Source organism: Marasmius oreades, chromosome 10 (genome assembly GCF_018924745.1).
Source record: "Marasmius oreades isolate 03SP1 chromosome 10, whole genome shotgun sequence".
Classification (NCBI taxonomy): Eukaryota; Fungi; Basidiomycota; class Agaricomycetes; order Agaricales; family Marasmiaceae; genus Marasmius; species Marasmius oreades.
The window spans coordinates 2,437,931-2,462,544 of NC_057332.1; the positions used below are offsets into that span (position 1 = coordinate 2,437,931).

At 47.7% G+C, this 24,614-nt stretch overlaps 11 protein-coding genes across 12 annotated transcripts; 4 read left to right on the forward strand and 7 right to left on the reverse strand.

The window, feature by feature from the left end:
- Positions 1–1,507: 1,507 nt before the first annotated feature.
- On the reverse strand, positions 1,508–2,260 carry E1B28_002808 (uncharacterized protein; the record flags this gene model as incomplete). Its single annotated transcript, XM_043159753.1, has 1 exon — positions 1,508–2,260. One exon carries the CDS (start codon positions 2,258–2,260, stop codon positions 1,508–1,510), a length of 753 nt encoding a protein of 250 aa, XP_043003359.1.
- A 314-nt stretch (positions 2,261–2,574) lies between these two features.
- Positions 2,575–3,099, reverse strand: E1B28_002809 (uncharacterized protein; the record flags this gene model as incomplete). Its single annotated transcript, XM_043159754.1, has 1 exon — positions 2,575–3,099. One exon carries the CDS (start codon positions 3,097–3,099, stop codon positions 2,575–2,577), a length of 525 nt encoding a protein of 174 aa, XP_043003360.1.
- A 2,752-nt stretch (positions 3,100–5,851) lies between these two features.
- Positions 5,852–9,516, reverse strand: E1B28_002810 (uncharacterized protein). Its single transcript, XM_043159755.1, has 6 exons — positions 9,466–9,516; positions 9,113–9,407; positions 8,814–9,051; positions 6,803–8,757; positions 6,156–6,746; positions 5,852–6,104 (listed from the first exon to the last, which is right to left on the reverse strand). The coding sequence occupies exons 3-6, from the start codon at positions 8,953–8,955 to the stop codon at positions 6,021–6,023; spliced, it is 2,772 nt and encodes a 923-aa protein (XP_043003361.1). The 5' UTR covers positions 8,956–9,051; positions 9,113–9,407; positions 9,466–9,516; the 3' UTR covers positions 5,852–6,020.
- On the forward strand, positions 9,453–9,883 carry E1B28_002811 (uncharacterized protein; the record flags this gene model as incomplete). The annotated part of the gene is made up of 2 exons (XM_043159756.1): positions 9,453–9,583; positions 9,628–9,883. The coding sequence occupies 2 exons, from the start codon at positions 9,453–9,455 to the stop codon at positions 9,881–9,883; spliced, it is 387 nt and encodes a 128-aa protein (XP_043003362.1).
- Positions 9,884–10,820: 937 nt separating this feature from the next.
- E1B28_002812 (uncharacterized protein) lies at positions 10,821–11,179 on the forward strand (the record flags this gene model as incomplete). The annotated part of the gene is made up of 2 exons (XM_043159757.1): positions 10,821–10,841; positions 10,898–11,179. The coding sequence occupies 2 exons, from the start codon at positions 10,821–10,823 to the stop codon at positions 11,177–11,179; spliced, it is 303 nt and encodes a 100-aa protein (XP_043003363.1).
- A 1,428-nt stretch (positions 11,180–12,607) lies between these two features.
- Positions 12,608–13,072, reverse strand: E1B28_002813 (uncharacterized protein; the record flags this gene model as incomplete). Its single annotated transcript, XM_043159758.1, has 1 exon — positions 12,608–13,072. One exon carries the CDS (start codon positions 13,070–13,072, stop codon positions 12,608–12,610), a length of 465 nt encoding a protein of 154 aa, XP_043003364.1.
- Positions 13,073–13,362: 290 nt separating this feature from the next.
- Positions 13,363–14,211, reverse strand: E1B28_002814 (uncharacterized protein). Of its 2 annotated transcripts, XM_043159760.1 has the most exons (3): positions 13,814–14,211; positions 13,646–13,750; positions 13,363–13,590 (listed from the first exon to the last, which is right to left on the reverse strand). In XM_043159760.1, exons 1-3 carry the CDS (start codon positions 13,960–13,962, stop codon positions 13,521–13,523), a joined length of 324 nt encoding a protein of 107 aa, XP_043003366.1. In that variant the 5' UTR covers positions 13,963–14,211; the 3' UTR covers positions 13,363–13,520. The 2 variants fall into 2 exon arrangements, with proteins under 2 accessions (XP_043003366.1, XP_043003365.1); XM_043159759.1 differs by having other exon boundaries at positions 13,363–13,750.
- A 1,063-nt stretch (positions 14,212–15,274) lies between these two features.
- E1B28_002815 (uncharacterized protein) lies at positions 15,275–18,077 on the reverse strand. The gene is made up of 5 exons (XM_043159761.1): positions 17,342–18,077; positions 17,180–17,281; positions 17,049–17,126; positions 16,121–16,993; positions 15,275–16,069 (listed from the first exon to the last, which is right to left on the reverse strand). The coding sequence occupies exons 1-5, from the start codon at positions 18,015–18,017 to the stop codon at positions 15,423–15,425; spliced, it is 2,376 nt and encodes a 791-aa protein (XP_043003367.1). The 5' UTR covers positions 18,018–18,077; the 3' UTR covers positions 15,275–15,422.
- Positions 18,078–18,256: 179 nt separating this feature from the next.
- Positions 18,257–22,684, reverse strand: E1B28_002816 (uncharacterized protein). The gene is made up of 6 exons (XM_043159762.1): positions 21,979–22,684; positions 21,692–21,898; positions 21,593–21,630; positions 21,322–21,529; positions 19,360–21,268; positions 18,257–19,301 (listed from the first exon to the last, which is right to left on the reverse strand). The coding sequence occupies exons 1-6, from the start codon at positions 22,260–22,262 to the stop codon at positions 19,131–19,133; spliced, it is 2,817 nt and encodes a 938-aa protein (XP_043003368.1). The 5' UTR covers positions 22,263–22,684; the 3' UTR covers positions 18,257–19,130.
- Positions 22,685–23,238: 554 nt separating this feature from the next.
- E1B28_002817 (uncharacterized protein) lies at positions 23,239–23,610 on the forward strand (the record flags this gene model as incomplete). The annotated part of the gene is made up of 4 exons (XM_043159763.1): positions 23,239–23,331; positions 23,391–23,414; positions 23,471–23,545; positions 23,599–23,610. The coding sequence occupies 4 exons, from the start codon at positions 23,239–23,241 to the stop codon at positions 23,608–23,610; spliced, it is 204 nt and encodes a 67-aa protein (XP_043003369.1).
- A 30-nt stretch (positions 23,611–23,640) lies between these two features.
- Positions 23,641–24,024, forward strand: E1B28_002818 (uncharacterized protein; the record flags this gene model as incomplete). Its single annotated transcript, XM_043159764.1, has 2 exons — positions 23,641–23,662; positions 23,717–24,024. The coding sequence occupies 2 exons, from the start codon at positions 23,641–23,643 to the stop codon at positions 24,022–24,024; spliced, it is 330 nt and encodes a 109-aa protein (XP_043003370.1).
- Between the last annotated feature and the right edge of the window lie 590 nt (positions 24,025–24,614).

Consider the following 24,614-nt stretch of genomic DNA (forward strand, 5'->3'; position numbering starts at 1 on the left):
GCATTGGCTAGAGCGAGTCAACAGGCCGTTTGGATGGTCTCGTGGCTTAAAGAAGTGGGGATAGAGACGAACGGACCTATTAATCTACATGGGGACAACGAAGGCAGCCAAAGCCTTATGGAGAATTCGAAGCACCATGGCCTGGTAAAGCATATCGACCTACGGCACCATCATATTCGGGAGAAGGTGGCTTCAAAACAAATATGCACGGTCGACGTTGATACTGGGAACAATGTCGCTGACATCTTCACGAAACAGCTCGGAGGACCCCAGCATCGGAAGATTGTCAGGTTATTGGGCTTGGACGGTTCGAAGTAGGGGGGGTGTTGAATATAATACTTCGTCCGTCCTCCACAGCCACATTCCTTCTCAAGTACATTCCCCCTCGGACGCCCCTTTTGACGTTATGCTTCCAGTTTCTGTTTACTCTCTTACTATTTCATTCTATTTACCTTCGATACATTATATAGTTTCACATAGCATTCGGGCTCCCTCAGTTGACGTTTATCGCACTGAGGTGAGCCCTACTTTACATTCTTACTTATTATATTTCTGACAGTCTCGTAGCTCTTCTATTCACAACAGGTACTTAATACACAAATACAGTTGACGTTTATTGCACTGAGCTCTTCTATTCACAACAATAATCAGCTTATGAATACTGATCAACCAACAGCCGAAGGGCTGAAAAAGGTCTGTGACTTCAGGTTCGAATTCGGGTTGCCTAGTAAGCAAGTAGTGAGTGCTTTGTGAGCTGTACTTGTTCACAAGGTCCGGTGAACCAAGATTCATACAGAAGCATGCGTTTTGCAGAAGCAGACACCTGTTTTCCAGGGTTCGTGTACTGCACACAAAGGCATAGCAACACATAAAAAATGGACTCTAAATCATGGCAGTAGAGGTGTCCTCTAGTCAATTTGCGATCGAAGAGGTCATAGGCCATATATGGTTCTGTACCACTGTACAACTTGGAGAGTGCCCTTCCATCCTCTCCCGTGGTGACCTTCGCGAGTGAATCGAAGTTATCGAGAACTCCATTGTGAATCTCGCCGCCGGAATTTTGGTAAATGGCTGCTTTGTCGGTGAGAATGGGACTATCAACGGGAGCTGAAATGAGATAGGTCGGCGTAATGGACAGACTCATCTGGACGGAAACACTTTGTGAACGCGACATGATGGTGATACGGGAACACGTGTCGCACACTTTTTTTTTGCTGTCATACTGGACCAACGGTCTGCCCGGAGTTCTCGGAATCTTAACAGAGGGTCTGACCTTCCGGACTCGGCTTGAACGCTGTTTGCGAAGAGTACACTAATCGATATCGATAAACCTCAATTCCGACGTTGAAGGTCGCCAATATCTTTGATGTGCTGAAATCATTTGAACCTAAAGTAGTCCCAATATCCACAAAAAAGCTGGCCCTGCATTTGGGTCAGCCAAGAGGTGAAGTGTTGAAAAACGCCACAATCGAACGGGATTAACACGGCCAGCTCCTTTCCAGGCCCCTCAAGAAATCCAATGTCTATTGTCTGCATGTCCCCCGCATGTATCCCTATGTGGCAGTTTGTGCCTCCAGCTGAGTTCCGTGAAGGCCAACATAATCTCCTTAACACGGGCATAGGTGAAGTGGCCACCAAGCGTCTCATCGTCAAACGCTGTCGAGCCATCGCTGATGACGGTCGCCCTTAGACGCGCCAGGTTAAACACTTCCCTAGATATATTACCGCAAACAAGACAATTGTGCATCTCAATCAGCCATGAAGTGAAGTCTCGAAAAAAGGGTGTGATCGTAAAGTTGACTGTGCCTTTGGTGACCAAATCCCTTTTCGTGAGCCGTACTTGTTCATAGGTTCCCGTGAACCAAGAATCATATGGAAGTGGCTTGTCAGAGACATCCACCTGCTCTCCAGGACCCTTGTACCGCGAACAAAGACATAACAGTGCATAGAAAAAAGACTCGAGGTCGTGGCGGTAAAGGCGTCCTCCAGTCCATCTGCGATCGGAGAGGTCATAGGCCATAAGTGGCTCTGTACCACTGCGCAGATTGTAGGATGCCGTTTTGTCCTCTACCGTGAGTAAATCGCAGCTATCAAGAATACCAGTGTGAATTTCGCTGGGCTTTTGGTGAATGGCTGCTTTTTCGATGAGACCGGGAGGACTGTCGATGGGGGTTATAATGAGATTGGTCGGAACGGTAATGGTTGTGAATGGACTCCTAGCTACTGGTGTCTGGACAGCAGGACATTGTGAGTACGACATGATGGGATACGGAAACACACGTGTGACGCGTTTTTGTCATACTGAACCTAGCGGTCCGCCCGGCCCAGTTTTTGAATTATTACCTGCTCCTACTATTACTAAAAAACCTCGTGAATCCAACTTCCATTGTCTGCATGTCGCTCCGAATGAACCTCCAAAATCAAGCAACTGGTTCGGTAGTTCACTCAATTCCCTTGAAGGTCACCATAATCCCTTTAACATCCACATATGTGAAGTGGCCACCAAGTGTCTGATCATCGAACGTGAGACCTGCATTGGCCCTCTGCTTAGATCGTCTGTAGGCATGATATCCGTCAAAGCTGGTCGTGCATCCGAGCCAGCCAAGACTCGAAATGACGAAAAAAGTCCGTGACTTCAGGTTCGAATCGGGGTTCAGTAAGCAAGTCCATTTTTGTCAGTCGTACTTGCTCATACGTTGCAGTGAACCAAGAATCATATGGAAGTGGCTTGTTGGAAACGTCCACCTGCTCTCCAGGACCCTTGTACCTCGAACAGAGACATAAGAGCACATAGAAAAAAGATTCGAGGTCGTGGCAGTAGATGTGTCCTCCAGTCCATCTGCGATTGAAGAGGTCGTACGCCCTAAATGGCTTCGTACCAGTGTGTAGTTTTGAGGTTGCCTTTTCGTCTTCTACGGTGATCCTCGTGAGTAATCTGAAGTTATCGAGAATCTCATCGCAGTGGAACTCGCCGGGCTCTGCTTTTTCAGTGAGACCGGGAGGGCTATCAAAGGCGGATGCTAAAATGTGATTGGTTGGCGTAATAGCCACAGTTGTAGATAGATTCGGGGTGACCGTTCTCTGGACAGAGGACGACATGATGGTGAAGCGGAAACACACGTGTGATGCTGTACTAAACCAACGGTCCACCGCCCGAGGCTCTCTTCCTTACCACCACGGCGTTTGACACGGCGATGAAATCTATTTACCTGGTACAAACTCTTTTTCCACTATCGCGTTTTTAGTTCTAGCCCTAGCCTGATAATTATTTTTTTTTTCATTTTCATAGTCATACACGCCGTTCTGATTCTTCCGTGAGCTCGACGGAAGGTGCTCTATTGCTCTTGTGCATGAAGTTCATGGCTAGGCCGAGTCCACTAACAGACGTGATCATACCAGGTCGTGATGCAAAGGAGGCATGAAGGAGGCAAGTATGTATGATTCAGCCCAGGTGTCAGTCACTGCCAAATCGACCCTAATTCAGCTTTTGCAGGTGTCGAACAATGCATCAATCTCTCTTGAATCAAGTGCATGGCTTTGCTTGTTTACCGACTTGTCTTGATTATAAAACCTCGACCTCCATTTGCAGGCATGCAAGTTGTGCGCAACTTCACGCGTTCAACGACTCCAATGATCCCATACTTTTTTCTCTCATGACAGTAAGCTTAACAGCATCTAGAATGATTCGTTATTAACTCCAAACGTACAGAGCTGACCCCAGTACACCGTTTCATTCAAAGTCATCCACGTTGTTGATGAGCATTGTTGCAGTATCTTAGTGCTTTTCAGGTTGCCTTGGTGCGTCTCTGTCTTGGTTTCTATTTTTTTTTGTTATTATTGAAGTAAACTTCTAAGTAGATACCCGCCCACTCCATACCACCCTCTTTCCTTTGGCGCAAGAACCTGTGGATTCACCTTCATGAATGGAATGGGTATTTTCGGCGAATCCGATGCTCGTGTGCGAGCCTCTGCCAGTAAATGGGTGGCGGGATGGTCCAATGGTGGCCCTCTTATGATGCCGCGAGGTATGCCATACCCATGTGGGTGTTCTTCCTGGCTGAAGATGTTTCTGTTTCTTCTTCAGTAGGGCCTAATAACCGGGAGGATCAAGCTTTTGGGCTCAAGTCGATATGCATATGCGAAAGCTCAGTGATAGGAATTGAGGGAGATGAGGGATTTGTTGGCAGTTGGAGGACATGTTTAGCATCACCCGCCTCGGTGATGGGATGAAAGAGCCTCTCGTAGAAGGGCGAAGTCACAGGTATGGGTGATGGAGTTTTTGTTTGACTTTAGGATTCACATTGATTTGTCTACTTTCAGGTTTTCGAACACCTTTGCATCAACGTCGACTTGCTCTCGAACCAAGCGCACAATCTATATTGCATGGCACGGAGTGTACATCGATCGTCCGGCTCCAATCCCAAAAATGTTGGATTTACCTAGCTCTAGGTTTCAACTACCTGGATGGTCCATGAGTTGGTCAAACACCTCCTCACCTTCGGTTTAGACCAATCATATGGACGGAAAACTATCGTTGATTTGGCATCAGGATGGATGGAATGATAACGGTTGTGTCTATTTCGTCTCTCGATTCGGTTGACCTTACTGATCTGTTCCTTCCCTTAGGTGTTTCGGTTACCGTTTATCTCAAGTTTACACCCATGCTTTCAAGAATTGGGATCTTCCCTGTTGTCTTTTCATGCGCCAGTTTCCATGGTTCCCTTGTTCGGCTACCGGACACGAACCTATACTATTGGTCTCTTGGTTCCAACGACGGAGGAGGATTGCGTAGCGCCAAGGCTTCCGTGCTACCCCTGGTTTCTTGGAGGATGATGAGCTCTTGTGGGAACTTCAAGCACCGAACCACGACCGATTTTGCGTGTTCGATGGGATTCCGTTATCGTTGAGATTGTTTCTTCTTGAAGGAGGATGGTATTAGTATGTCTTGATTTTGCCATTGGATATGCATAACTGATTGTATGTTCGCTTCTGATAGGTCCCACTTCCTTCATGTGTTGCTTAATGAGGGCAACATTGTGGAGGTATACTCTCCTCCCTCTTACATTGTCTTCGATGACTGTACGCTGGATGGTCCTCAACCCCGTCCCGGCGACATTCACCACCCTCTCGGAGACAAGGATTTCTCATTCATTGAGGAACCTCGCGAGAGATTTGATCTCCCCCTGTCTATCTTTGCACACCCTCCCTCCCCGGTTTCCGATGGTTTACCAAACATTGCCAGGTGATTTTGGCCACGTGTGATGGGATATCCTGTGCTTGAGATAGTTCAAAATGTTCGTTCCATCGGTGTAAGTGGCTTTATTTTTCACAAGATGCCCGTCGCTGACCGTATGGTTGCTCCTACTAACTAGGTCCCTCTGCCTGACCTGTCTGGTCTCCAGGATCACACTTTCTTACCATCCAATGCTTAAAGTGGAGATTCTATGTAGATGGATCTTTCGTCCTCCTCTGGCGTCGACTTTGGTGACTGGAGGCCATCGAGAGACTGGTCTATCATGGGTGTGGTTGAAGACAACGGTATGGATGTGGATGATTGCTGCACTCGGATTGAGCACCTCACTGTTGACATTACAATGGAGGGTAGACGACTTGGATTTCGGATACGGATTATTAAGCATCACGAACACGAAGCCCAACATTTCACGGCCTGAAGGGGGAAGTCATCTGCAGGCTTGAAGAGGTTGCGGAATGACCATTTCTGGGGGGGAAGGGCTTACAGTAACTTTCGGATAATGCATATGCATATTCGAAGGACCTGCTTATTTTGTGTCATTGGAATGTGCAAGAATAGCCAAAATCTTCAATCGAGTTCAATGTTATATATAATCTTGTGTGAATATGGATGCAGACAACTCGACAGCCGAAGTGATACCGTAGCTAAACGCTCTGACTGCCAAGTGGTACTCTAATGCGATGGATGCCAAGTATTCCCCAGAACAAAGCAACCTGCATGCCGTCTGGCAGATGGATCATAGTCAATTCAACGAAATGCGAAGAAATCATTCATCAAGTTGCATAGGCATTAGAGAAAGGAGGTCTTTTCTTAGAGTTTCAACTTCATAGGCACAATCGGGAGGGAACTTCTAAAAATGCGTGTGAATACAATGAAAGAATGATGTAGCTGAAGGCCATACCTCGAGCCACGACAGTAGCTTCTTCCTCGGCATCTCGAATTTCCTTGGGTCATGGTTGCCCAATCCCAATGTCTTAGCAAAATCCAAGAGCATCCGAAAGTGGGGAAGTAGTTCAGGTAAGGGAAGACATTTTGCAATTAGACGTGGACACTTCACCAATAGGTGGCAAGTGAGATCGCGGCGCAGGATGGTCAAATCTTGTGTTTTGTGTGTGTCCAAACTGGCTACAAGTCTTTTGAAAACTTGAGCACAGCCAGCTGGGATATTGACGTGATACATGTCCGTTATACCAGGGATCAGAGTCGAAACGCAATTAGAATCAAATGCAGAGCTTGACTCGCACCGGCAAAACTCGGCTGAGCGCAATCTGATCGTAGCCAATCTACGCAATTCCTGGTACTGGGCATAGTTCATGCCAGAATCCATCATCCGTTCGACGTGAATTGTTTCACCCTCAGGATTTGAAGACTGCCACCAATCGACGATTGAGAGGATTATTGGAGCAATGACGTCATTGGGGAATGTTGTGCTTCGAATGTGAAATCCGCGTTGAATGCTTTTAAACTGATCCAAAAGATCGGCGGTGTTGGTCTAGAAACAAGCTTAAGTGAACTTCATCACAACTCCTCACAGGATGCATGACTTACTTTAGATTCTAGCCAAGTTGAGATCATTTTGAAGTCACAAAGAAGGCGATGCAGGCAGTTGGGAGACTTCGCGAAGGCACCACCTAAGTCCATATGGTAGAGTTCGAACAACAATTCCTCACTAGTAGGATTGTCGACGTCAGTGCAGATGCGAGCCCAATTTTCCATGACTAAAACCCTATCTTCGCTCCAAGGGACTACATCCCTCCGCAAAAAACGGAGGCATTTCAGTGCAAGGAGGTTGCTATGATAGCGTTTTTCGATGAAAAACTCCTTTGACCGAGAACGGGAGAAGACGAAATCCCGGAATGTGTAATGTGTGGAGACAACAAGAGAAATGGATTGGAAACCAAATTGTTGATCCACGTGAATAATTGTGTCCATTGCTTGCAATGTCTGATTTAAATCCTCTCTCCGGAGTCCAACCAAAAATCGGATGAAAGCAGGTGAGTTTGACCCACGGGATGGTAGTAGAATTGCCGCAAGTGTCCGAAGGAGCATGTCGTGACCCACTAACTCTGCGGAAATAGACAAAGCCACGTGGTAGAAAGCATCCACCTCCGACATCAGCACACTACTGATACGACCCACTTGATAAAGGCGACCGCTCCAGCGTTGTACCAATTTTCGTAAAGAACTCGAGTAAGCTGAGCGTGCGGTCCCTAGCAACCCAGGATCATCTCTACACCGCTTGGTAAGGAGTCTAGTCCACCGACAGGCCAGGGAGTCCTTCCACATCGATTGGTCGATGTAGAACTCCCTTGAACGTGCCTGGCTGAAAAGGAAATCGGTGAAAGATTGGTGGTAAATGCCAATGTCATCTTCCCAACCACGGACATTGAGTACCGAGTGCATCGCACGTAATGTCTGAGCCACCGTGCCAGAAGAGAGCCCAAGTAAAAGTTCAATGAATGCTGGAGATGATTTTGGAGTTATGGTGATCACCGCAAGAACAGGGAGCAGACGCTTATCACAGTCAGGGTTGGCACGCAATACCACAAGATAAAGTTGGTCGAGATCATTGAAGGGCGAATGAATCAAAGATACAGAGGAAGGATTGGATATAGTATTGAGGATAATGCAAAGCTGATCAGTTGGAAGCGTGTACTCCATCTTGACAAACTTCATGGCAGTTATCACAAAAATGAATTGACCGTCAGCTTTCCGAACCAGGAACCGAACATGATGGGGAGATGGCCACGGGTTTGGGAATACAACCTGCGAATAGCTTGGATCTTCTTGGATCTCCTGGAACTGCTGATTGAGATAAAGTTCAATGTCGTAATGGGGGCAGAAAGAATCATCCAGTTCGATATGTTTGGTCAGGTCACTGAAACAACTAAATTCTTGTCGAATCCAGGATTCAGGACGGCTGCATATGAGAAACCGTATAGGGTAGTGGTATGGTTGTTGATATGTGGCAAAAATGATGGAGAGGACACGGCGCTGCATGGCAGCATCACCACATTCATCCAGGCCATCGATGATGACCAGGTTGGGGACCCTGTGAGCAGATGACGGGGGAGGATGATTCAGATTTTCTAGGATGAGTTCCTTGTACTGATCTTCCAGCCTAGCCTTGAGGATCCGAGGATCAGCAGCGATTCTCTGGTCAACGAAGGGCTTCAAATGTGGCCTTGTCACTACGAGGCCATGTGTGATGGATAGAATGAGGGATGAAGGATTGTTTCGCTTGGGGTCCGATCTGAAAAAGAAGAACGAGGCCACGAGGCCATCTTTCTCGCATTCTTCGGCAACAGTCAATGCGATGGCTGACTTTCCTACACCCGCAGCGCCAGAAAGCCAACAAATTGGCATACTCTCGCAGTTGGAAACTCCCCATTGCCGAATCAGTTTGAGAACTGCTTTACGAGTTCCAGGGAGACAACGGCCCCGGTCAACCTGTTGTTCCGAATTATGAGATGCTCCGACGTCTGCGATCGCTTCCCAAAGTGCTGCAGAATAAACCGTTAGTTGTTTCCACTGAAAGAAACATACAATGGTTACCCACGATTTCCAGTATAAAGATTCTGATTGAACAGATCGCGACCGACGTTATTGAATACCGCATTTCCTATCCTGGTGTCGCGGGCATTGTTGAGTATGTGTTGGTTTCCAGCCTGGAAAGAGTAGATTTGGGACGACCCGGGCATAGAGAAGACCTATTGCGAGTTGGATGATGGTGGATAGAGGTCGGGGGTGCGTCGACATGCTGTTGTTTGAGAAAGTACAGCCGCACACGGCAGCACCTGTCATTCTCACGATTCAGTCCTGATAGAATGACATTGTGACGGTGGCGAAGTTACTGACAGTTTCTGGCCAGCATGAATTGGCTCTCGAGCACGGGGTTTGATCTGGGTAGTTAGATCCTATATTGGTGTATAGTCTCAGACAACCATCCTCACCCCCACTCCCAGCTGAAGATTAACTCGGAACTTCCAACTACCATCACCCCTTCATCCATAAACATGTCAGAAGAAGACTACCATGAATCGACCTCCTAATGCGCGCCTTGCAACGAGTACTTCTACGACCACGGATAACGTCGCGAAATCCGTAGGCTACGGAAAGCCATCCTTGATGCGACATCCGCCATAAAAAGTTCCTAAATAAGAATACTTTGTGTGTGATAAGTGCCCATCGATATTGAATGCCAAACTTACCTCACCCTCCGCACAGCACTACCTCGAAAACCCTTGGCCACCACTACTGCGTCGCATGCGATAAGCTTTTCAACTCTGCCGGTGGTCCTGTTGCCTTCTTCTACCTCAAACGGGCCGCGTAATTCATTTCCTCTCGGCTCCTTCAGCACGTTGATTACGCAGCCCTCCATCGCGAATTCATGATGACGAAGACGATGAGGATGATCATGAAAAACGCGAAGATAATTGGGAAGACGAGCTAGCCTTGCAGGGCTGTGGAGGTGGCTGTCAAGACCCCGACATCTACCCTGAGGACACATCGTTTGAAGACGAAGAGGACCTCGGAGACCCTCCATACGACTTTGTGGCAGATTCAAAAGATGGGTGGCTGGAGGAAGGTGTCAAAGAGCCGGACGAATTCAAGTGCTCCATGTGCTAGAGATGTGGGCATTTGTTGTGCTCCGTGTATCAAGGCTGCTTTACATTATTCGGGAGTGTATCCTGTTTGTGACGAGGACGACGATGTAGCACAGTTGAGGAGAGCGTATTTGACGACTGCTCGCCGGTATTGATATTGGATCGATTGTAGCCTGAGCTCGTGAATGCATGGATGAGTTTGAAAAGCCTTCGACTGAATTTCCCACCGGCTCTCTTCCTTACCACCACCATCTTGGCGTTTGACGCGGCCATGAAATCTATTTACCTGGTACGTACTCTTTTCCCACTATCGCGTTGTTCGTTCTAGCCCTAGCCTGATAATGTTTTTTTTTCTTTTCATAGTCAATTCATACACGCCGTTCTGATGCTCGAGTCGGCGGAAGGTGCTCTATTACTGTTGACACCTTTTGTGCATGGAAGCTTGCCGTACCTGTGATTTCTTTCATGACGGTGAGTTCAACAGCATCTGGAATGGTTTCGTTACTAACTCCAAACGTACAGAGCTGATCTCAATACAACATTTCATTCAAAGTCATCCGCGTTGTCGACGAGCGTTGTTGAAGTATCTTACTTTTCATGTTACCTCGGTGCGTCTCTGTCTTGGTTTCTATTTAGTTATTGAAGTTAACTTCTAAGTAGATAGCTGCTCAATCCGTACACGGTACCACCCTCTTTCCTTCGGCGCGTGTGGATTCACCTTCATGAATGGAGCCTCGAGTCAATACTATTAGTCATCGCAGCTTTCGACGAAGCTTCAAGTTGGTTCAACGCCATTCCATTCTCTTCCTGACCGTGGATTTGTATCAGCATCATGCTTGCGGGCCAGACTTTGGATGGTCTCATTCTCCCGAAGCTTCTTGCACACGCATAGGCAGATTTCCCGAACTTGAAGTCGACGCTGCATTGGAAGTCGTAAATGTATCGATAGTCGAGTTTTCATGAATGATGGGAGGATGGCGGTACGTTCGATTCTAAATCCAACCTTACCCTCTCACTTACCCAGGTATCCCCTCAGGTGTCAAATACCCGACCACCCCACGATCTGGCCAAACCGCTGTTCAGCTTCGATTTAGTCCCACCCTACAAACAAAAACAGGCTTTCGTCTGGTTAGCTCAAGCGTTTCGTGTCTTTAGCACGTTAAATGTTCCCCCTGGAAAAGGTTTACGGAATGTGATCTCTTCCCTGTGGAGTCTGACGGTCTTACTGATCTTTCTTTTCCCAGGACAACTATCTATCGTAGTCCTCGAACTTACCCCTAGTGATATTTACTATCCCCCTTCTGAAGCGCACGATTGATTCAGTCATCCTTGCCATTTTTTCATATGCCCCTTTTCGTGGTTCTCCGCAAGTTTCCCTGACATAACTGGGTGAGGTTCCGTGAACGAACCTCTACTACTGGTCACTTGATCCATGCGGACACTCGGTGGTGGCAGAGGCAGAATGCGTGGCTGCAGGGCTTCATTGTTACGTTCCTGAAGTCAAGGCATTGAACAAGAACTCGAGTATGTGAGCCGCCTTCGTCTTCTGAGTCGTAAACCAAACCACCGTCTAATGTCTACCCAGCCTCGTGAGGTTCAATTCGAACGGTGGCTGGTGTGGAGGTTGTCGGCCATCGAAAGCTGACTTCCACATCAAATTCTCAGCACCCCGGTACATCATAATCGTGGATCATGGGTCTACACAGGTTTTACCTTTGATTTGAGTGGCGATCCTGATCGCACGTGCATGAGGTCCATCGAGTCGTTCAGGCAGAGGTATGTTATCCCATCTGATTCATCAATCCATGTCTTTTTACGTTGGTTGCAAGGTTCTTGATCTCGGGAGAAGTTTTCTGGATATGTGCAATGTCACCATGCGTTATCCATATCACCGTTCATCGTGATTCCTTCAGACACTTCGTTGTTATTCAATCGTACAATTTTTGCTGTAATGACATCCGTCCTTTGTTCAGAATCATCACGTCCCTTTCAGTACTTCCTGGCCAGTAAATTTCCTCAGTAGGAAATCATCGATGCGAAGCTATTCCACTTTCCACCCTTCAAACTTAATTCGCGTTTATTTTGGCGACGTTATTTGGCCCCGAGATTCAACATAACTTAACGGTAACGGTTTTTCAGTTAGCCCATGCTTCACGGTTAGATCTCTTGACTTTCGGAATCCAACCCTTCCCTTCAACCCTCGAGGTGCAACAAAGCGTAACGTTGGGTACCGGTGGAAGTTTCAATATTTCTTTGCCAGGATCGACTCGGAGTTCGTGGGGGGAGCCCACAACTTGAAAGCTTGAGGAACTCACAGAATCTCCGATTCTGAGTGTGGCCCGGGGACGGTGGGTCACGGCGTCCTGAGGTTACTCGAGGCCACTCGTAGCTACAGTTACGGACTCTGATAGGTGTATATGCTTAGAGCAACGGTTCCTCTGTTTTGTAGTATCGATGAAGGATTTGGGTAGCCGCATGAAGCAATTCCTGCCCCATTGAAGTTGTTGAATGAGCAAGCCTGCCCAACACGACTCGAAGCTTGACACCCGCCTCGTAACGAAGAATTGATAGACGAACTGAAAATAAAGTAAATTGAATTGTCTAGTGTACGGATATGGATATGATACATCTTCAGATAACTCTATAGATGACTGAATCATGAAAATAGAACGTTTAATCGTCTGTATACCTTCTATTTGTCTTGACTCTTCTATCCAAAATAAAGTCAACCAAATGATTCGGCACTTTACTCCTCCAACTCAACTCCATCGAAGGTTGACATAATGCCTTTAACATTCGCATACGTGAAATGACCACCAAGCGTCTCAACGTCAAACGTGAAATCCACATCGGTCTGTGTCTGCGTCTGCTGAGGGTGAACGTCGTCTAAATTTCCATAAAAAAGCTGGGTTTGCATCTCATCCAGCCAAGAATCGAAGTCTCGAAAAAAGTCCGTGATTTGAGGTTCGAATTCGGGTTCGGTAAGCAAGTCCCATTTTGTCATCCGTACTTCTTCAGAGGTTCCCGTGGACCAAGAATCATATGGAAGCGCCTCGCCATCATTGAGAGCCTTTCCAGGGCCGTTGTACCGTGAGCAAAGCCATAACAACGCGTAGAAAAAGGACTCGAGGTCGTGGCGGTAGAGGTATCCTCCAGTCCATCTACGATTGAAGAAGTCGTGCGCCCTAAATGGCTTCGTACCAGTGTACATGTGCAGTTTCGAGGGCGCCTTTTTACTATCTTCTACGGTGGTGAGTAATCTGAAGTTATCAAGAATCTCATCGCAGTGAATCTTTGGTGAATGGCTGATTTTTCGGTGAGACTGGGAGGGATATCGAAGAGAGTAATGGTCACAGTTGTGGATGGACTAGGGGTGAATGTTCTCTGGACAGAGGACGACATGAGGGTGAAGCGGAAACACTGTGCGACGCGTTTTTGCTTTACTGGACCAACGGTCCGCCGGGCCGGAGTTTACGGAGTCTCATCTTACACATACATAGATAGATCGAAGAAGGTGAACGAGCATATGAATATGATACATCCTCATAACCCTTTAGATGCATGCTCCTAATTACTGAATCGTGGAGCTCTCGTGAATCCAACTGTCATCATTTGCACCCCCCTCCGAAGGAGTCAATCAAGTGATTCGGTTCGCTCCTTCAACTCAACTCCAGTGAACGTCGACATAATCCCGTTAACAATCGCATACGTGAAGTGGCCACCAAGTGTCTGGTCGTCAAACGTCAGACCCTCATCTAATTTGATCTGCTGAGATCGTCTGAACCTGACGTAGTCACAATATCCATCACAAAGCTGGCCCTGTATCTCGGTCAGCCAAGAGGCGAAGTGTTGAAAAAAGTCCGTGGGTTCAGGTTTGAATTTGGGTTGCCTAAGCAAGAAGTATTTTGTGAGCCGTACTTGTTCATGAGTTCCGGTGAACCAAGTATCGTACGGAAACTTGTGTTTTGCAGAAGCGGATACCTGCTTTCCAGGCCTCGTGTACTGCACACAAAGGTATAGCAACACATAAAAAATGGACTCCAAATCATGGCGATATAGGTGTCCACCAGTCCACGCAGAGTTAAAGAGGTCGTATGCCATAAATGGCTGTGTACCAGTGCGCAGATTGGAGGGTCCCCCTTCGTGTTCTGTGCGGACGTTCGTGGGTAATCCGAATTTATCGAGGATTCCATCGCAGTGAATCTCGCCGGACTTTTGGTAAATGGCTGATTTTTTGGTGAGACAGGGAGGATGATCAATGGGAGACGCTGAAAATGGATTCGTCGACTCGATGATTAAGGATGGCGTAGTAGTGTCTGGTGTCTGGTGATGGTGAAACGGAAACACGCATGCGACGCGTTTATGTCCTGGCCGACGGTCCGCCGGGAATTGTTTCCGGCGACGCGAAGTGAGCCTCTAGAGAATCCTCAAAGTTGTTTTCGACTTCTTCCAGATGCATGTAAAAATCGTAGATGTATCACCACAACCCTATAGATACGTGCGCCTAATGACTGAACTGTAGTCTGTGAGAAAACGGGAAATCCATCGACAATCGAATGTATATCGTCTGTATAATTATAAGCAATGACCCCCTCCGAATAATCCACTATTCAAACGAGTCAATCAAGGTTCAACTTGATTTCGTTGAAGGTCGACATAATCTCCTCAACATGGATATGGGTGAAGTGGCCACCAAGTGTTTCCTCGTCGAACGTCGAGCCATCGTCGGTCCTCATCGGACTTGCCAGTGAATGTGACAGCTTGAATCCAGTCCTGGATACTATTCCGCAAATGAGACAGTGGTGTATCGCAGTCAGCCATGGGGTAAACGTTCGAAAGAAGTCCGTGGACTCGGGGTAAAATTCGAGGTCAGTAAGCAAGTCCATTTTTGTCAGCCGCACTTCTTCAAAGGTTCCCGTAAACCAAGAATTATATGGAAGTGGCTTGTTGGAAACATCTGCCTGCTCTCCAGGGCCGTTGTACCTCGAACAAAGACATAGCAACGCATAGAAAAAGGACTCGAGGTCGTGACGGTAGAGGTGTCCTCCAGTCCACCTGCGATTGAAGAGGTCGTACGCCCTGAATGGCTTCGTACCACTGCGTAGTTTGGACGGTGCCATTCCGTCTTCTGTGGCGGCCTTCGTAGTTAATCGACAACTCCGTCGTGAATCTCGCCGGGCTTTTGGTCAATGGCTGATTTTTCGGTGAGAGCGGGAGGACTATCGATGGGATTTAAAGTGGGATGGGTTGGTGTAATGGTTATGGATGGACTCGTAGTTACTGGTGTCTGGACACAAGGACCCTGTGAGTACGACATGATGAGGGTGAAGCGGAAACACGCGTGCGACGCGTTCTTGATGCACTGGATCAACGGTCCGCCCGGAGTTTTCGGGGCCTTCATCTGCTGTTTAGAGCGGGATTTTCTACATATGCATCTGGAAGAGGTCGAACTATTATACGGATATGATACATCCTCATAACTATAGGAGCATGACTGAAGCGTGAAACTATTGTGGAACCCATCTGCATATCCCCCCGAATGATCATTGATCCAAATGAAGTCAAACAAGTGATATGTCGGTTCGCTTCTTCAAGTGAGTTCCTTTGAAGGTAGACATGATCTCTTCGACGGGGATATAAGTGAAGTGGCCACCGAGCGTCTTCATATCAAACAAAGAGGCACCAGGGTCCTTCGATACGGTGAGGATGGACTTGCTAATATACCCAGAGGCAATCCGGTTGTGAATACCAGTCAGCCATGGTATGAAGTGTCGAAAAAAGTCGGTGACTTCAGGTTCGAATTCGGGTGTGTTAAGCAACTTGAATTTCTCGAGAGAGACTTGTTTATAAGTTCCGGTGAACCAAGAATCATGCGGAAGCTTGTGTTTCGCAGGAATGGCCACCTGCTTTCCGGGGCTTGCGTACTGCACACAAAGGCATAATAATACATAAAAGATGGACTCCAAATCATGGCGGTATAGATGTCCACCGTTCCATTTCTTGTCGAAGAGGTCGTACGCCATATATGGCTTCGTACCAGTGCGCTGCTTTGAGGAAGCCTTGCGATTCTCCTCAACCCTCGAGGACAAATCAAAATCATTGAGAACACCGTAAACCTCGCCCGTCGCTTCATCTCGCCGAAACATCATGTTACTCATACTGATGTCCCGGTGCAAGATTTCAGCAATCTTGTACAACCAGCGGTGACCTAAAACCAGTCTCAGTTCCGGAATGAGGAAAGCGACACGGAAGTACATACATTGGAGAATATCGTAGAAGACCTGAGCAAATTCTTCGGGCGTCTTCAACTCGTGGATAGGCTGAAGCTTTTGCTGCACAGTGACGCAAGCATGTCGCTCCTCGTATTCCTTATGGAAGTGTTTCGCTAGCCACGCTTGTGGAGTGTTCTCGCCGAAAGGCATGATGTGAGACCACAAGATACGTGGAAGATGGTTTTGAACCCACTCTCCATCTTTTCCTGTGGCGAGTCTGAGAGCATCCTTGACCAGTTCGTCCTCCGTAACTCTGCTCGTGGCCGGAAAGCTGATCTTCACTATCAAGGGCCCCTTCCAATCACATTCACATCCCCCGTTTCCACATATGCATTCAGCCTCCACTACAACCGTGCCACGGCCAATAACTCCGTGACTGCGGAATAGCAGGCGACGGAGTCGAATACGCTTCTTCATGTCGTCCTTTTCAAGTAACAATTGTATCCTAGCGAATGGATCAATTCTAGATGCCTTGCCGGTTTTTTTGTTGGCTTCTTCATCTTCATCTTCTTCTTCAGCGTCCATCTCTGGATTTTCCTCGTCACCATGCAACATGACACCCCATTGCACTGGATTAAACTGAGTAAAGCAGTAAAGTGCAGCGATAAACAGCTGTCGCTCCTTCTCGTCGAATAAGTAGATCCCATGTGTCTTGACAATCAGGGAGTGATCGTAGTACTGAAGCTGGACGTTGGGGCCATCGACAAGCATTCCGAACGAATGAGATCGAATGCGACCACTCGTCAACAACTCGAGAGCGTAACCAGCACATTGCAACCTGACATGTTCGGGGCTGTCGTTATCTTTCGATAGTGAGCCTGCTATTCGCTCTTCGCTGTTCGGAATCGTCCGTGAGACAACTGTAATAACGTTTCAACGGGGCTTTTTTGTGGAGTAAGAGGTATCTGTACTCACCGGGAGCAGAGGTGGGTTTAGAACTCTTCTGTCGCTTCTGTGTCCCCTGGCCAGAAGTCTGACCAACTGCTGTTGGATCTGTTGAAGTAACGTCTAGTGTTGGATTGACACAAAAACAGACAGGCACTGACCGCGACCACGTTTCTTCGAACCAGATGAAGTAGCAACACCGGAACTACTAGCCTGGGAGCTCTCAGCTTTCGAAGGCTTCTTTACGAAGTATGGGGAAACGACTGGATCATTCAAATGGTCATGATCAGGGAAGGATAATAGAAATCGAGAAGACTACCCACACTCCGTGCCAAGTGTTTTGCCGATTGGTGTATTCTTGATCTCCACGAACATCCGCATCTGTGCCCACGAGATTTTCTTGAACCCTTTCTGCTTATCAAAAAATCCCACGAAAACATTGTTCCTGTCGATCTTGCCCCCCGCCTTCTCCGCCCATCCCCAGAGTGTGACAGCAGTATCTGGTGAACGTCGAGTGTAACCAGTTGTCTGGAAACCCGTGCTATGGTTGTACATCACCAGCGAATTCTTGTGATTCTGTCCTCCGGTAATTGTGGCGAAAACCTTATTACACAATTTTGAAAAGGGAGCGTAGAGACCCTCTTCCTGAGTTTCTTCGTACCAAGCGGTTTTGTAATCCTCCCATTCGGCTAACTCGAGAGCGGAACGAAGCTGCTTGGACCACTTAACCTTCCAATCGTTCGGTAGACCAAGAATCTGGGTGGCGAAGACCTCAAATGAAACCAACTGTGCGGTATTACAATCTTCCACCAGATGCTGCTTTACAGTTTCTACCGCAACGGTGGGAGGCTGCTCAGTACCGATCCTACCTCCATAGTGGTCATCCCTTTGGTGACTCGCTGCTGTGAGGCTGTGCGGAGTATGTTTGGGAGGGATCGGTTTAGTTTTTGAGGGAGGTGTCACTGGGGCTTTTGCGGAAGGACCCTGTGCGTCTGCCATGACCGTTGGGAGATGGATGATAGTGGCGAGAAAAGAGCGCGTCGGTGTGATATATCAACCTGGAACCAAGCCACGTGACCGCCGCTGTTACTGAAGGGGCAGGTGATTTTTCCGAAGGAATATGTACTAACTTTAAGTATACCGACCCAGAAATTTCCTTGTCGCCACTTCGTGCACTTTTCCTAGCTATCCTTCAGTTGACATACAAATTGTTTTCCCCCCTAACCACAAGTTGAGAGTTCAAGCAGTATTCACATTATTATATTTACAACCGGTCACCGGTAATACTATCAAATGAACTACTAATACAAGTTCGAAGTAATGGACTTTATCCTTATCTACAACGAGTTCAGAGGTATAATGTATGTGACTGGAAAAACGGCGTGTGTGATGAGGTGAGGGGAAGCGACAGTGTGGGGGTATCAACTAAACAAAAAAGAGCGTGTATAAGAAATGATCGTCGATTTTAAAAAAAAAAAGTGAGCGTGTGTTGATCATTTGTAGTAAACGTCCCGTACGCGTGTATGTGAAAAAGGAGTGACAAGCGACAGCAGGAACGGAAAATATCATAAAAAGCAGTGCGTGATGCAAAAGCTTAAGATCTATTAAAATAAGGAGAACAACGACAATTACGTCCCTCTTTTTGAGAATCAGAAAGCGTGCTTCTAGCCGTGTATCAGCAAACAAGTGGCCTTGATCGGTCGTTAAAAAACAAGGAGGTCGTAAAGGAATTGCGTAAATGCGATATAGAAACTATATGTGTACACAAAGCAGGTGGGTAAAATAGAATAAAAGAAAAAGACAAGGCCGTGACAGTGGCGTTGAGAAGTTTTGATGCAGCGATTAAGAAAAGGAGGGAAGGAAGATGTATGAGAACGGGAGGGGGGAATAGACATTAGATAGCAACAATGGTTACGGTTACCGGTCATCGTGGTCGCACAAAAAGAAAAAGGACGCTTGAAGCGACCGCCGGTCAAAGGGCCTTAAGGAGGGGTGAAGGTGAACGAAACGGAGAAGGATTGGAAATAAGGCGTCCAGATGAAAAAGGGGAGGGGAGGAGGGGACGAAAGAAAACGACGACCATAGAATGTAAAACGCGGTCGCGGTCCGCGGTCATCGTGCGATCCCAAAAGGAAACTCAGACCCTTCCTCAATCCTCATGGCCGGTGTGGCACCATCCACTCGGATCGAAGCCAGAGTATCCACTCCCGGAGTACGCCCCTGAGTGGCGGCAGTGGTAACAGTATCAAACGTTGCTGAACTTCCCAATTTGTTGAATACAAACTAGAAAGAAAGTAAAAGAGTTAGTAATTAACCCATGAGGCGGAAGCCAACCACTCACCCCGCGATAAGGCCTCGAATAATCAACATGATCCCTCAAACTGGTCAAACTAGGCGTCGCTCCAAGTCCACCTAGTCCATCTGAAACCCAGCTCCCATCCATCTCTCTCCCCCGAGCTGCCGAAGACGATAACGACGTCATACCACCACCACCACCATCGGCACCAGAATCAGCACCTGAGGACATGAGAACGAGCTGAGGATCCAACAGCCCCTCCGTGACGCGAATATCAGTCGATTCTTCCGTTGGTACAGGTGAGGGGAACGGTAACGACATCGGATCAAGGCTGCCCGTTCCTCCATGAAGAACCGCGGGTGGAGGTAAAGCCAGACTAAGTGGTTGTGGTGGTGGTGGTGGTAAAGGTGGGTTAAGCAACGACGAAGGAGGGCCGCGTGTCGTCGCTGTAAGTGGATAATAAAACGATGACGCTGGAGGAGGAGGAGCACCAGAAAAAGTAGAGCTCCGGCTTCTCGACAGACTCGACCCCTGGCCCGACGACGGCGTTCGAGGTCCACCGTCACCACCACGTAATCTCATGATAAAACCTTTTAGACTGGATGATGATTGCCTTCGATTCCGATTCCGATTCCCATTGGAGTTGAAGGCCGCGTTTAGAGGAAAAGCTGAAGCTTCGTGTATTCGTACACGTGGGACACTCGGGAGTATTGGAGATGGAGATGAATGGTTATGCGATAGTGAATGCGAATGCGACTGAGAATGAGATTCAGAAGAGGAAGTGTGACTCCTGGAACTTATCATCGTGTTCGTATGCTTCAACGACATAGAACCTCCATTCCTGTAATCTCTAAACCCTCCAAGACCGTTATCATCATGTAGATGCCCAGAAGACGAATGGTCATGGGAATGTGAAGAAGATGAGTACACCATATTTGTGTATGCACTTGGAGGAGGGGGAGAAGTAGGAGATCCAGCCTGGGCAGAGGAAGACGTCGAGAAACCAGGCGCAACAGGAATAGAGACTACGGGGGAAGTAGGCGTTTTAGCCGGAATAGTGGGCGATATCCTCGAAGAGTCAATGACACCACCAGGGATATGCATATGTTCCGCAGCCTGCCCGAACCCGGGCATATAGGAAACACTCGCATTCTGTCGCGCAACGGAGGGTTTCCGTCCAATCTCAACCGCACTCCCGGTAGTAGTGGGTTGAATGTAAGGATAGTCATGTAGATTCGAATGACTCGAACTATGACCATGCCCACTAACGCTCAGATTCCCCAACTCCTCTCCTTCCTCACTCGAGCTATGCCCCTGACTTCCTATACCCATACCACCGACAGCCATAATCGTTGAAGGCGATTTCGGTAAAGGTGGCGGCCGTGCATCTTCAATGTCTTCATCACTCAACGGAGACCTCCACTGGCCAGTCTCACTAGATGAATAATCCCTCACCAATAACCTTCGAGAACTAGACCCGGCACTGCGTGTAACGCCCGCTGTCAATGCTCCGCCACTACCACCTAGACCATCACCCGTAACGTCCGTTGTCATGGATCCCCCGACGGGAACTCCAAGTACTACAGCAGATTTCCTCCACCGTCTGCATAGGAAAAAGAGTAGCATGACTAGAGCGATCACAAAGACAACACCGCCCACAGAGATACCGATGATCCCGCCTTTGTTCTGTGAGAACCGGGAGCCTGGACCAGGTTGCCCGGTATTGAGCACACCGCTCGTGGTAGATTGGGTGATAGTGGTGGTACCTGGGCTGGTGTTGAACGTGGTCGTGGTAGTGAAACTCGTTAAAGTTTGCGTCTGTGTTTGTGCTTGTGTCGATTCCGCGGAGATGGTAGTGTAGGTACTGGTTGAAATAGAAAAGAAGGAGGAGGACCGATGAGTGTGGAAGGTGCGTGTAGACGATGACGAGAATGAGGATTCAGATGCTGAGAAGCTGCCATATGATCAATCACCATGGAGTAATGGCTCAAAAAACTTGTAACTTACGACGAGGAGGATGAGGAACTAGTTGACAAAGAGTAAGAAGAACTGCTCGACGAAGAGGATGATGATGAACTGCTCGACGACGATGAAGAACCACTTGATGAAGATGAGGTCGAGGTTGAGGTTGAACTGCTTGTGGCCGACGACGAAGAAGAAGAAGAAGTGGAAGTGGAAGTTTCAGAGCTCGAACTCGTCATTGTGTAAGTTGATTCTGGTGGAAGAGTTTCATCACTAGAGCTCGTTGTCGTAGGTGATCCGATGGAAATTGAAATACCAATTGATATCGTTGGTTCGTCTTCTGTCATAGTAATACTGGGGATAGTTCAAACGTAAACGAGTAATATGGATATAATGGGGTAAGCGAAGCACGTACGACTGAAACTGCCTTTTCAACCGCTTCCCGGAAACCCTCCAAACACCGTTAGCCTTATCAATAGCACTTGAGCTCGACTCCGTATCTTCTTTGGCATCCGCTGAAGGACGACTACCCCAAGAAGGTTTTGACGGGTGGTCGTCAACAAAAAGGCATGGTGGTGGTGGTGGTTGAGTCCGAGAACCATCGGCTAGGTGGAACGGCAGCCTGGTAAAAAACAATCCCGAAAAAATCGTCAGCGTGCAAATCGTGAATATTTGAATTCTGAACCTGGGTGACAGACTTACGTATTCGTGTTCCATCCCTTTCCCTTCAGATTCTTGGTACTGCCGCCAGCACACACAGACACGTGTGTTTCCCCTCCTTCTCCCCCTCCTCCAGCTCGTCCTTTGGACTCTTCCATCCAGAGAGTCTTGGAATGAGGATGAGGATGAGGATAATGGTGATAGCCAAAAACATGTGCAATAAAATCTTGGAATGTTTTTCCAGAAGCTCCTGTTGGATTGTCTGAGACTTCCTCTGGCGTCCTGCCATCGGACCAAGGACAACGTCGGGGAAATGTTGAAGGCATTTGTTAAATGTCAAACGTGTGATCATCCAATATCCAGCTGGGAGGGTTGGAAGAATGGAAATTTGACTTTTCGGGTGGCGTAAGCTCGTAATATAGTCGATAGTCGGTCCAATGCCGCCCTTTCTTGCGAGAGTGTGTTGAAACGAGCGACTGGTGGTATTGAGTAGAGACAGTGATTGAAGAGGGACGTTGGAACAATTCAATTGTGTGTCCCCCGTCGTTATGCAAAAGAGGGGTTTCTTGTTCGTTGGGCTGGGACTATTATGGGAGTGGAACAAGATTTCGGATTGGTAAACCTAGAGGATGTACCATCGAAGAAGGGTTAAGATGGCATTACAAGCAAAAGCCGGATCCACCCACGTGATTCTGTCCGATCCTCCTCACAGCTCCACTTTGCCCACAAGTATTCAGATAACTTAGAAAGATATATAGATAGATTACACGGCGTAGTCCCAGAATTCGGATATTTCTACTTTTCCAGAGCGCAGGGATGGCAGCGAATTCCACTTGGACATGTATTGTGTGGTTACAATTTCAATAACAAACAACTCCGACAGAGGATCAGATCGAATAACGTGAAGAACAACGCTGGGTGGCGTTGGGTGTTTCATGACTATTAACAGCACAAATGATACTCCAGCAAGGGAGATAGGAGGGCTATGTGGAGTATAAGGAGTGCGTCTTAGGGTCATGATAAGACCGACTAGATAAGGATAAGATGGTAACGCTTTGTGACAGACCACAGCAGTCACGCGTGACGCGCACAAAAGGTCCTCCTGCCTCATTCTCGTACAAACCCAATATAATATTCTCCTGGCACCTAACGCCATACAGCGTCAAAAGCAGCAAGTCACGAAGGGCTGATTTGTGGTGCCCGGTACTCAGCATCGCCACCGTTGGCTCAGTCTCAAGATCGGACTCTGGTCCTTTTCAAAAGTTATGGTTTATCGCAACAAATATAACAGGACACGCCGGGATGAAGTCGCTGGTGGTGTGCAATCATGACAAGGGTTTTAGAGCTGCGGTTATGCTCGACACTTGCCCGACGTTATTGATACACTCTGGCGAAGTTGGGCTGCTCAAGAACGCCAAAAACGTTCACCTGGGATTTGATAAAAAAGGATTCAGGAAAATCTTGGCGCAAATGCGGATGTTCGTGGAATTCCTAGATCTTCATTATTCCTCTTTGACCTCTCCACAAATTAAAGCAGCCATCAAGAAGTGAAAGCTCCCAGGCCAGTTCGGGTGTTCCTTTTTCATCTTGTTGGAACAAGCGTGGTCAGGTCAGCGTTCACCTGTTTTCATTTCAATCCAGCACTAGATACCACTGCACCAGATTCGACAGTAATCAGTCTGGTCAGTAGACACAGAAGTGACAATGCATATCCACCCCTATTCCCGTTAAGTCTACAGACACAGTTATTTTGAAAAACCGTTTTGAAACGTTTTTGCAGCTGTCTCGCGCTGGGTTTTGGACCGAAGAGGCATACCATCAACGGATAACGACCACCCTGGTCATGTTAGATTGCCATGCTGGTTTTGCTCTCAAGTCATTAACGAGTGGTCGAATTCGCTTATTCGTTCGGAATGCTTGTCGATGGGCGAAACGTCCAACTTCAATCCTGGTTCACTCCGTGACGTCAAGACACGCGGGATCTGCTCATTCGACGAGAATGAGCGGCAGTCGTTTATCGCTGAGCTCTACCAGTTAACTCTGGCGGAATGGGGTTCCCTGTTACATGGTGGCGAGGAGAATCTGTAGACGTACGTTGAAGGCGAAGAAGCCAACAACTCGGAAAAGGCATTCAGAAACGATCCCTTCACTGGCATAGAATTGTCCCTTGGAGGATATGAGGAACGTATCGACTCGCTCGCCTCATATTCGCCCGTCATGGTGTTATTGGCCGTGGTACGATCGTGCTAATGCAAATGTGGAAATGGTAGACGCGAATGTGTTGAAAGGGGCCCCCAATAGTGAAGAGCTTTCCATTCACCAGCAGAGTTACGGAGGACGAACTGGTCAAGGCTGATCTCGAACTCGCCACAGAAAAAGATGGAGAGTGGGTTCAAAAGCATCTTCCGCGTATCTCGCCGTCTCGTATCATGCCTTTTGACAAGAACACTGCACAAGCGCAGGTAAGGCTTGGCGAATACGAGGAACGCTATACTTGTGTTACGATACAGCAAAAACTTCAGCCTATCCACGACATGGAGACCCCAAAAGAATTTGCTCGGGCCCCTACACATTAATATAACTAAGCCATGGGCGACAGGAAGCACTTATGCACGGGATGATTTATGGTTCCATTTGTCCCTGGTGAGTGAAAGCTCCCGAAATTGGCCCCTTCTGAC